Source organism: Oncorhynchus kisutch, linkage group LG24 (assembly GCF_002021735.2).
Source record: "Oncorhynchus kisutch isolate 150728-3 linkage group LG24, Okis_V2, whole genome shotgun sequence".
Taxonomy (NCBI): Eukaryota; Metazoa; Chordata; class Actinopteri; order Salmoniformes; family Salmonidae; genus Oncorhynchus; species Oncorhynchus kisutch.
This window is the reverse complement of record NC_034197.2, coordinates 20105442-20118108: the sequence shown is the minus strand read 5'-3', so window position 1 is coordinate 20118108 and position 12667 is coordinate 20105442. Positions and strand designations below refer to the sequence as shown.

General features: G+C 42.6%; 1 protein-coding gene across 1 annotated transcript in view; it reads left to right on the top strand.

The window, feature by feature from the left end:
• The first annotated feature begins 3413 nt into the window (after nt 1-3413).
• LOC109869734 (transmembrane protein 26-like) overlaps nt 3414-12667 on the top strand; it is a 30223-nt gene continuing 20969 nt past the window's right edge. Inside the window, exons 1-3 of the mRNA XM_031804354.1 lie at nt 3414-3607; nt 5143-5290; nt 5751-6422. Of these exons, the coding sequence (XP_031660214.1) occupies nt 3414-3607; nt 5143-5290; nt 5751-6422 (1014 nt within the window). The remainder of the gene's footprint in view (nt 3608-5142; nt 5291-5750; nt 6423-12667) is intronic.

The following is a 12667-nucleotide window of genomic DNA, read 5'->3' as shown; positions in this document are numbered from 1 at the left end:
ACATCAGCAGATGTCATAAAGTGCTTATACAGAAACCCAGCCTATAAACTTAAACCACAAGCAATGCTGATGTAGAAGCATGGTGGCTAGGAAAAACTCCCTAGAAAGGCAGGAGCCTAGGAGGAAACCTAGAGACGAACCAGGCTCTGATATCTCGGGAGTCTGTTTTTGGTCCACGTTTTCTCTGTGTGGAGGCTGGCTGGGGGGCATGAGTAAGGCTGTTATCAGGCCCAGCAGTGCTGAACCGACCAGGGGCCACCCCTGGGTGGGAAAGGGCAGGGCTGGGTGCCCATGGCAGGCTGTCTCCTCCAGTGTAGATAACTTTGTTCTGGGCTCAGAGAGATGACATCATGAAGGATGGCGATGAAGATGTCGGTGCAGTGATGGGAAGTGTTATCTGCTGCCCTTCACTAACAATGCCATCTAGTGGGGACACACACACACGCACACACACACACACACACGCACACACACACACACACACACACACACACACACACACACACACACACACACACTAGGCCTTACATAATATTTACGATTGGTGCTCCAGGCCAGAACTCATGGTGAACTGCAGATCCACTTTCTCCCAGATGTTGTCAATGAAAAGTTATTCCATAAGACAATTCCAAGAGCTGTTTACCCAGTGGCATTCTGCCAAATTAAGATATCTAATAATATTGGATGAATGATACTGCAACACTCATGAAGGTGTTATGACGGGTTTTATGAAGATGTTAGGAATGCCCCATTTGAAGTCAAATGTTACCCATAGATTTAGTGATCTCTTATCTCCTGTGCCTACTCATCCAGTGATTTAGTGATCTCTTATCTCCTGTGCCTACTCATCCAGTGATTTAGTGATCTCTTATCTCCTGTGCCTACTCATCCAGTGATTTAGTGATCTCTTATCTCCTGTGCCTACTCATCCAGTGATTTAGTGATCTCTTATCTCCTGTGCCTACTCATCCAGTGATTTAGTGATCTCTTATCTCCTGTGCCTACTCATCCAGTGATTTAGTGATCTCATATCTCCTGTGCCTAACTCATCCAGTGATTTAGTCATCTCATATCTCCTGTGCCTACTCATCCAGTGATTTAGTCATCTCATATCTCCTGTGCCGACTCATGCAGAGATTTAGTGATCTCATATCTCCTGTGCCGACTCATGCAGAGATTTAGTGATCTCTTATCTCCTGTGCCGACTCATCCAGAGATTTAGTGATCTCTTATCTCCTGTGCCGACTCATCCAGAGATTTAGTGATCTCTTATCTCCTGTGCCGACTCATCCAGTGAGGCTACCTCTGTCAGATATGGTCTGTGTTGGGAGCCAGGGGTGCTGGTGGTGGTGTGTGTATTTAGGGTGGGAGGTGTTTAAAAAGCAGACACAGTGGCACAACTTAGCCATGTCATATAGAAGTGAGGGACTGCACACTATAGGCGTGTATCTACTCACGAAAACAAAAGCCTCTTAGCCTTGAAGAAATATTGGAGCTACATTTAAACCACTCTCAAGAAAGATTTAATTTCATCTGGACTTTTCACTCTGTAAGTATGACCATATAGTGTATACATGTATATTGTATGAAGAAAATAGACTGACAACACATTTTGATCATCACAATAATAGTTTTGTACTTTTTGTACAACAGTTAGAAGTTTAGTTAGTTAGCTACTTATAGCTTAGTTACTTAGTTATTTAAGTATTTGAAGTATTATAGTTGCTTTAGTACTCAAAAGATGTAACTCACAGTATATAATTACATATTTCTAATGGACTTGCATTGATATTCAGTGACGAGCACATTTTCAAAAGTATAATAAAACATATACAAATATGATGGTATGAATGAATACGCCTTTTCATACTTTATAATACACTGTACATATATAGTTATAATCCGTTTTAGGAACATCTACCCAAATATTTCACCTTCTTTATTACTTTACCAAACATATCATGACATTAGTGATAGTCAAAATTATTTGTGAATGTTTAAATCAACATTTGGGCCATTTAAACAGTGTGCGTCTCTCCTATAGACAAGGGGAGAAGGACTATGTAAAGGGCTCGATTTTGTAGTTCTTAGTATATGCAATGTATCTGCCTCTGATGTAAAACAAATGTTTGACTTTTGCACAAAATTACTTTACTTCTTTTAGGTTTAAAGAAGTGGATAGATCACATTTTTTATCGTAGAGCTATGGAAGTCATGTATTTAGATCCGCCTGCTTGAGATAAATTCAGCGATTGTTTTGCCATGCCTGTGCTGTGATGCAGTCGAGCTGGATAAATGTTTTTCTAAGGACCGCCCCTTTGACATAAAGTTGCTGTGAAGTGATATAAATGGATGTAATGATGCAGCCGGCCACCATAGGGAGGCAAATACATGTTTATTCGACAGAGGATGTTGACATGGTCCTAGGAAGGTCTGAATGGCTGTCTTCTGACTAATAAAACGGTGGGAAATCAATAAAATAAGTTATGTAAACATTTACATATTTTTTTAAAGTAATTTTAGTGCCCGATTTCAGGGACTGTCAGCTTAAGAGGTTTTAACCAGCTGAAATTGTAACCAACAGTAGATGTGACAAACATGGACAGTGCATTGGCTGGGGACCACTCCTAGTCATCACGATCATAAAGCAGATGATCCTAAATGATCCAATATATAAAAATAAAAAAAATATGTCTCCGTACAATCCTTTGAAGTTGACTGGCGGAGATCAGTTGACAGTTTTGTAATACACACTCACTTATCACTCTCAAAGTCACACTTTGGCTCCTCGCACAGTTCTTAATCAGTGTTGGCTTGTTTCATCCTACAGACTAGTATCTGGCTGACCTAGATCAGCTATGGAGGCTACTCATTGTCTAATGCCAATTCAACTGTTTGGTTTGGTCACAGATGGGCTAATACTGAATGTATGGGTTGATAAAGCTATTAGCCATACAGTATGGTATGGTAACCTAATTCATCAAGAGTCAGTTCAAGCTGACTTGGTTAACGTGCGATGATGACTCAAATATAAGAGGTTTTTAGACTCAGTTCTTTGCAAAAATGTGTTAAAAAATATTCTTACTATTATATCACTGACACTCACTAACCTCCTGGGTGATACCACACATACTGTAGTAGAGCACTGGTGAGGTTCCAGATAGAACAGCTCTAGGATGAGCTTACCTCCTTCATTGTCTGGCTCCATCTGTTTATGTTTTAGCCAACTCCTCTGACTATTCATGTATGACATGACAATGATAATCTAAGGAGTTGACTGAAGCAGATCTGGGACCGGACACCTCATTTGATCCTAACCTTAACCATTAGGGCCAAACTGACCTTAGGTCAGTGTCTTAACGGACACTTCATCCTCCTCAACTGGGGCTTGTGGGACTCCTCTCTCAGACAGGATGTGTCGCATCATCAACTTCCTGCTGGCTCTGCTGAGCCGTTTCCTGTTTGCTGTGCATGGGGTGGTGACCGTGTGGCGTGTGGTCGCCGTCAAAGGGGAGCCCCTCTATTGGCTGCTGCTGATGGGCGTGGCTCTGCTGGGGGTGGAGATGGCAGTCACCATCAAGTGTACCCGCAATGCAGAGTGGAAATGGTAACGTCTATATAACATCTATAGCCTTACAGTGCCTTCTACAGCAATGACACAAAGCTAATAATGATAATCATTACCTATCATACACAATTAAGTCTTATAATGACTGCATTAAAATGCATTATTCCTGTTGGCAAAGAAAAGTATTAGCCAAACTGTTTCTGGTACCAATGTTATGTAAGAATGAACACATGAATTTGCCAGTGCTTCCTCCTTTTGCCTTGTATAAAGCCACAAGGCAGTAACTTGTCCCTCTAACATCAGCCACTCATACTACACTTACTTCCAATTCATATACACACACACATCATCAACTCATTTAGAAGCCCTCTGCTCCATTATAGTGCATGATCTCGATAAAGCGTCCTCCTCAATCTATTCTCCATAATTTTCACAGTGCACACACGCACACCCACATGCACACGCACACCCACACACCCACACCCACACGCACACCCACACCCACACACAAAATACACAATGTAAGACTTACAGTGGCACATCCATTTTTGCACAATCTTTATTATCTATTCCTGTCTTGGGAGTCGTAGCCCAAGTGGAAAACCTAATGAAAAACAATCAAACAGCCCCAGGGTTACACAGCAATTGTAATAATGATTAACCACACAAATGAACTCATTAATTTCATGCAAGGAAAAAAAAATCCTCTCCTGTTCATGTTGCGATAAATGGAAATGTTAGATAGAAAGACATTAGCAAATAAACCCGTTGGCCTGGCTGTCTTCACAGTCTACACAGCTCTGCCTGTTTTTTACAGGGGTGGAATTGGGATTGAAGGGTTGTAGTTGTCTCCACATGAACCTTTTTCTATTGGGATATTGACCTCACCACTGTACTGGTGGAACTCTTTTATGAGGTGGTGAGCTGCAGCTATAGTGAGCCACTTATTGTATGCATCCAAAATATCTTTCCCCTCTCTCTCTCTCTCTCTCTCCATGTATAGCTCTCCATCTCTATGTACACAGTATATCTCCCTAAAAATATGATATGTCCTTCAACAACACTCTGACTATCTCGCTTGCTGGATTAACTGTCATTTTCCATGAAAAGCCAGTCTATTTATGCTACTCTTACTCCTTTTCAAACCGTCGTCTCCTGCATGGCTCAGGGCCCTGAACTGAATGAACATAAATACTGGATGACCTCTGCTCCACACCCTTCAAAGGGATGACAGGAAATTATGCCATTGCCGATTCTAACGCAACAGAGGAATGATTCCTCCATCGATCCTAATGATACTGCAGAAGCCAGCCTTCATATTTCCTCCATGTGCGGAGGGGCATGCTGAGACGTTAACTTACTCCAGGCCCCTCTCTCCCTCTCACTTTGAAGTTCTTTCCTCATGGAGAAGGCTTTGCACTGTCAAGTGGGATTTGCATACATGATGAGAATAATTGGCCGTCTGAAATGGGACACTTCTGTAAGGCTTACTTCTTATACTGACTGGCCAAAAAAAACGTGTGTGTGTTGCTAAAAATAGCTTCCCCCTTCCCTCCTCGTCGCTTTGCTTTTAGGTTCTCCCCCATGGTTTTCCTCTACCTCAGTACCGTCATCCCCTCCATTTGGTTCCTGGAGCTCAGCCTGCTGCAGTACAAGCTCCCTGTCAACATCTCCTCTGGCCCCGAGCTAGAAGAGCTGCTGGCTCACATCCCCATCTCAGCGGTAGGTATCACACTACAACCCCCTCCCCACAGCAACAATTAACTGATACCTGATCACAGATAAGATGTGAATCTCTAGGGATTAATACATTATAAGGGAGGATGAGGGAAATGTAATTGACACATTGATTGAGATGTGATTGATTGAGAAGTCTGGATTAGACTCACTTGAAGATACTCTCAGATATTTCTGTGATGATCATTTTGGGGCTATTTCGATCTTATGGGATTTTTTTGGTGGAATTTTTTGCCTCATGGCTACTTTTGAAGTTTGGAGACAGAATTTATTTGAATCTTGGAGCACAAGATAATGACAGTTTAGTCAGGATGAATTCCCTCTTCAAGGCTCTAATGTGTACATTTTATCTTCTGGTTAAGGAGCATTTTTAAAGATACATAGTAACTTTCTTAGAAGACAAAGTATCATCTCATTTCATTGTGTGTTGTGTTGACTGACGCAGGACATCTTGCAGCTGGACCCAGAGAACTGGGCGGCAGGGCTGGAGCAGACCATGCTCATCGTATTGGTGCTGGGCCGCTGGCTTATGCCCAAAGGAGACATGTCCCGCGACCAGCTCTCCCAGCTCCTCATGGTCTACGTGGGCCTGGGCGCTGACATCCTGGACATCTTTGACACCTTCAAGGAGCCCGAGGTCAAGACCAACCGGGCCGTTATCATTATGGGCCTTGCCCTCTTTTCCTGGGCCCTCATGCAGTTCCCCTTGGTTCTGACCCAGACCAGTCCCCCCAAGGCCCATCTCCAGCCCTGTTTGTCCCAGCCCGGCTTCCCTCAGGAGGGAAGCGTGGCTGTAGTGGAGGGACTGCCTGGAGCTCCCCCCTCCTGCTATACACCGTGCTGCTCCAGTGAAGTGTGGAGTCTGCTGTTGACTGTGGGGCTCCAGGACGGGCCGTTCCTCATCTACCGCCTCTACCTCATGATCAGGGAGAACGTTCTCAACCAGCTAATGATCTTCTTCACCTGTAAAAACATCCTTGTCGTCCTGCTGGAGTTCTACAGGATCTTTGTGGTGCAGTGTGAGCAGCAGGGGGAGGGCTGCCTAGGGGGGCTGGAGGTGGAGGGAAGACGACAGGATAGTGGAGAACAGAACTGCCAGAGAGAGGAGGGGAGGGAGGTGGTGGAGGGGGATGGGGAGAGGGAAGGGGAGGGAAAGCGGGAGGGTAGCGGGGAAGGGGAGGAGGATGAGGGAGGAAAGGAAAGTGGAGAACAGAGCTGCCAGACAGAGGTGGAGGTGGAGGGGGAGAGACAAAGAATCAGATCAGAGGGGTTGCCAGGTGTAGAGCCTACGATGCCATGATACATGACAGGCAGAATCTCCTTCACACACCAAGAGCCTGCCAACTCTATAACCTCCAGTTAAAAAGTATATTATGAAGAGACTCTGGTCTCTGGAGGCCAAGGAGTAGGGTAGTAGACACTGAGCAAGTGGAGTCCCTGAAAATGTTATCATATATATTATGTAATTCCCATGATAAATCTATGATAAGAGAGGGAGAGAGATGTACTTTCCATGAACACTATCACGCGACATACAACCAAGATGACTACAACCCAAGTCACATCTGTGAATCTCTCTGTGACTCTCTTTATATAGTACAAAATGCGATGTGTATTATACAGTAGGTAACTAACTAATGCAGCGTTTCCCAAACTCGGTCCTGGGGTCCCCCTGGGTGCACATTTTGTTTTCTGCCCTAGCACTACACAGCTGATTCAAATAATCAACGCTTGATTATGAGTTGATTATTTGAATCAGCTGTGTAGTGTTAGGGCAGAAAACAAAATGTGCACCCAGGGGGACCCCAGGACCGAGTTTGGGAAACCCTAAAGTAACGTGCAATGTATTATTGTGCCTTTTGATTTGATGTATTCTTAGGAAACATCTGATTTTGTATGTCTTATTTGGAAATGTTATCATTTTGTAACATTATACATTGAGACATAGCTTAGTGTGATCTTTTGGTTTGGGTCTTAATGAGGATGATGATGTTGATTGTGGTGACGGTAATGATTTGAGAGATCTGTGTCTGTTTTGAAAATCGACATTGTTTCAGAAAATGCTTTTAAGCTTTCTGTATTGAAAAATACATGAAAAAAAGCTCTTGGTTGGTTGTCCTTTCATTTTCTACCATGTGATGGCAGTGTTACCAAGTCAAACCAACCACAGCTCAGCTGTTTATCAAATTAAAAGATACATACCAATGAGACAGAGCATTCCAAGCACAACGTTCCCTTCAAAGTAACACGATTCACAATATTAACAATATTCACAGTGGTGGTGTACTTGACCATTTCCATTATTTGACATGCTCTCCCTTCCACAGATCTTATGATGAGATATGACTGTGTCATTAAGCAATTCAAATGTTAATGCCGTTAATAGTTTTCTTGATCCCCCCCTCTCTGATATATTGGATTTGGTGATGTGCCTATTATATTGTTACTTTTACAGTAGGATCAACTTGGGGCCATTGTCAGACATTACAGCTTTTGGATTCATCTGCGGAAATGTGTAGTTTATAACACAGTTTCGGGAAGAGAGCTTTAAGTTTCAGAGGACACATTTAATCCACAGCATGAACTCCATATATGGACACTGTCTTCCGTATTGGAATGCAGCCTTAGAGCAGGAACTCTATATATGGTCCCAGACACCTATATTGGAATGTGACTTATTAGCAAGGAACTCCATATGGACATAGAGCTGTGACCATGCCAATCTGTTCACCCGCATCCAATCTTCATTAGCCACAAACCTTCTTCACTCACCTGAATATCCTTGCTTAATCAATCACCCTCATAGTATTTAAACGGCATCCATCTTCACTCCTTTGTACAGCGTCGGGATAGGAAAGAGGAAGGAAGATGGTGGACGAACAAGAAGCGGAATATTGGGACAGGTACACAGAAACATGGATTTCTGAGGAGGAATGGAAGTGTAAGAAGAGTTCGAAGTGAATGATGAGACCAGAGGGTGGAGTTGAATTTGACGAAGATGGCGAAAAAAATTGAGATAGTGTCAAAGAAGATTGATGTCAAGTGCAAACAGAGTGAGCCGTGCACCAGACGGAGTTCTGGAGGTGAAATGGAATTGAACGGGGGCAAGTTAAGTGAGGTGGAAGGTGTGGTGAAGAGTTCGGAGCCCGAGCCTGACATCGATGGACATGATAAAGAAGAGGCTGGTCCAGTAGGAGTGACATTTTTGGGGAAACTGGATCCTTTCCTTTTGGCGAATCCATTTGTGGTTTCAGGGTGGGTGAGAAAGCAGTTGGGTGCTGTTGAATCAGTGAAAGTAACCTGTAGTGGACTTGATATTTGTTTGTTTCTTCTGCCCAGAGGGAGTGGGCGCTCCGTGTCATGCAACTTGGGTCAAGATCTGTTTCTTGCTTTGCTCTTAGGAATAGGGCACGATTGTAAGGAGTCATTTCTGGGGTAGCGTTAAGTGTGGAGCTGGAGCAATTGAAGTTGAAAATTCCTGGTGTTTGAGATGCCCACTGTTTGGTTCGACGTAGACCCAGTGGTGAGTGTGGTGAAACAGAGGAGTCACTGTCAGTACTTTTGAGTTTTTACCTGACAAAATCTTGGTAGGATATGTCAGTTATCCTGTTAGAGTTTTTGTACCGAATCCACTGTGCTGTTTCAGGTGCAACGTTTATGGTCATGTTGCAGCAGTATGGAGGAGGGAGATTGAAATATGTGGGAAGTGTGCAGGAGGTCATGGGACAGAGGATTGTGTAGTTTCAGTAGAGAAAATGATGTGTTAACTGTAGGGGTGGCAATGTTGCTCTGAAGACAGTTTGAGGTGGCCAGAGTCAGGGTACTGCAGAGGGTGTTGTACAGTATGTTGAGGCAGTGAAGAAAGTAGAGGAGGATGTGTCAAAGGTGAGTGATCTGGAGAGGATCCCTGTGAGTAGTAGATCTGAACCAGCACAGAGTGATTGGCCAACGAGTGATATATCCTTCAGCAAGGTTTGATTCTTAGTGTTCATACTTAGCAATCACATAAAATGGGTATATGAGTTTTGACATCAGAAGAGTTACAGGGCGTGTTGAGTCGTGGTGTCCCTTCCTAATAGGTCGTTGGGATGGTACAGGAGCAGAGGTTCAAAGTAGTGGAATGGGGTAGTGTGTTTTTAATGTGTAGGGTTAGTTGGAAGTTTTTTTAAAGGATATTATAAAAATAAAAATAAATTGGTATCATAAATGTAACGTGATTGACGACACGCTACCGCGCAGTAGGTGGCAGCATGCACAAACAAAATGTGCTTAACAGGCCGTACTGCAAGTTTGTTCACGACCGTGGGCTCACCCTGCCGGGAGGCCAGTCACCATCTCCGATGCGAACTTGTGAAAGTGATATTATTATAATAATAATTTTGATTTACACGTATAAAGCTAAATGCTGAATTGTTGTGTACATAGACTGAAATAATCCAACAACAGTACTCAAAGGAAAACAACAAAATATTTGGGATGTGGCTATTCCTGGGGCTTGGGTGAGGATCTTGCAGGTGGCAGCCCACTTCGCTCTGCTGGGCTCAATTCACACAGTCTCAACTGTCAACGGTCTCTCTGCTCTCAAGGAATGATGAATCGTTCTCATAAAAGGAAACAAAATGAAACCCAGCAAAAACGATGTAAAACAACTTGTATGGCAATCCTTGAAACTCCTAAATGTCTTTCTCATTCTATGAGAACCAAGCCTTTGCATTGACACCAAATCTAACTCCTTATCAACCTAGCCTCAGGGCAATTTGTACGATTTAGGATGTACATTTCTTTCCCTCCGTTTAGGATAATATGTAATGTTACGTTACAAATGGAATTGCATTTGTACAATATCATATGAATTGGAGGATGTATAGTAGCAGAACACCATAGCAGTGGCGGTCAGTGCCATTTAAGATGAGGGAGGACGTTTATGTTTTAATGAGCATGGCCTTATTTCTATTACAGCATATTGGATGACTGTCATTAATTTTTTACATTCACACAGTTCACTGTAACAGCGATAGGTTTAGGCTACTACATGATACTCAAATTTTCCCTATACCCATCATGAGTTTGCTACAACCTAGTCTATGAATGAAAGTTTACAACGTAGGTGCACACAGGTGGAGAGGAACATTTTTTTAGGTGACAGACAGTGACACATGTACAGACATTGACACATTCAACACTGTCTTGCACACTCTTGCCAACATTTGCAAAGGAGAGTTTCTATGGGACAAATTCAGGTATGTTTATCCCCATTTCGTTCCATTTGCTTCTGTTTAAGAAACATTTTTAACAGAATCGACAGAATGAATACACCAATGATCACGCGTAAACACAGTTCACTTTCATAGCAGCTACATTGTATTCCTTCTCGCATCTATACCTGGCCATGCTGCTGCTCCAGTTTCAACTTCCACCTGACTGTGCTGCTGCTCCAGTTTCAACTGTTCTGCCTTATTATTATTCGACCATGCTGGTCATTTATGAACATTTGAACATCTTGGCCATGTTCTGTTATAATCTCCACCCGGCACAGCCAGAAGAGGACTGGCCACCCCACATAGCCTGGTTCCTCTCTAGGTTTCTTCCTAGGTATTGGCCTTTCTAGGGAGTTTTTCCTAGCCACCGTGCTTCTACACCTGCATTGCTTGCTGTTTGGGGTTTTAGGCTGGGTTTCTGTACAGCACTTTGAGATATCAGCTGATGTACGAAGGGCTATATAAATAAATTTGATTTGATTTGATATGCGCTCTCCTCCTCTCACCTTTTCCATTCACTTGCGGACTTCAATGCACAACACATCAGCTGTATGTGAACAGGCAACAACAACTTTCCAAGCCAAACCATATCATAAGTGCTACACACAGCCAACATCGTTGTTACTATATTAGCTAAAGTAACTCCATAGTAAACATAACTAATAGAACTCACGCGTATGCATTAGTAAACCCACTACAATCATGCAATAACGTTACAGTGTACAGTCAGTAAGCAGTTTAGCACTAACACTGGCGGCCCCTGGTGGCAATACATTTGTAAAACCAAAAGCTTACCTTGACTTGGAAGAGTTCCAGTGTTATGTTGGATAGTCATAGCCAGCTAGCTAACATAGCCTCCCTCTGTTTTTTGCAGGGTGTTTGAGTAGGCTAAACTAGCTAGCTGCATTTGCTAGCTAAGTAAGTGAAACTGAAAGTGAAACAAAAATGACTCTCCCTCTCTCTCTTGCTTGTCCTTCATTTAGGAAGAAATACATTTGTTAAAAACTGTTCAACTATTGTCTTTCTCTCTCTTTGAGTCAACTACATTTTATGAATTACAGTGCTAGCTAGCTGTAACTTATGCTTTCAGTACTAGATTCATTCTCTGATCCTTTGATTGGGTGGACAACAAGTCAGATCATGCGGCAAGAGCTCTGATAGGTTGGAGGATGTCCTCTGGAAGTTGTCATAATTACTGTGTAAGTCTATGAAAGGGGGTGAGATTGTATTGTATTGAAGTCAATGTACAGTGCCTTCCGAAAGTATTCAGACCCCTTGACTTTTTCCACATTTTGTTATGTTACAGCCTTATTCTACAAAGTGAAAACAGGTTTTTAGACATTTTTGCAAATAAAAAACAGATATACCTTATTTACACAAGGTTTGACTATTTGGAAATTTGGTTACCATGATGACATAATCTTGTGGTTGAAATTTGACCCTCACAACAACAGATTACTTTTTCCCACGTAGATTCCACGTCACAATATGTTGATAAATTCTGTTGAAACAACATTAATTTAACCAGTTTGTGCTCTGCGAGCTGTCTCTTTCTGTCCATCTCTCGGTCTCTCTCTCATTACCCCTCTCCCTGTCTGCCTCTCTCTCTATCTTGTTATCTTTCCACCGATTCAGGCAGCTTACTGGAACCAAAACACTGCCTTCTAGTGCAGGCAGAGGATGTTGCTCTCCTCCGCTGTACTTGACGGCCAACAGACACAGAGGGCTGTAATAGGAGTGAATTTAACTCAAATCCCTTGTCGAGAACACCTGCTGCTCATCTCCTGCCACTGTTTTACAGCACTTTAAGATTTAAACACGAGAAAGGGCTTTAAGGGGCTACATATATTTGGTCACCAATTTAAACCGTGTCAGTATAAGCGACCTGACCACATTTAACAGACATAGGCTTTGGGAAGTATTAAATAGAGATTTTTTTGGTCACTGGCCTATACACAATACCGTCAAAGTGGAATTATGTTTATTTTAAACATTTTTACAAATTCATAAAAAAAGAAAAGCTGAAATGTCTTGAGTCAATAAGAATTCAACCCCTTTGTTATGGCAACCTAAAGTGAAAACATGTTCTTAGAAATGTTTGCAG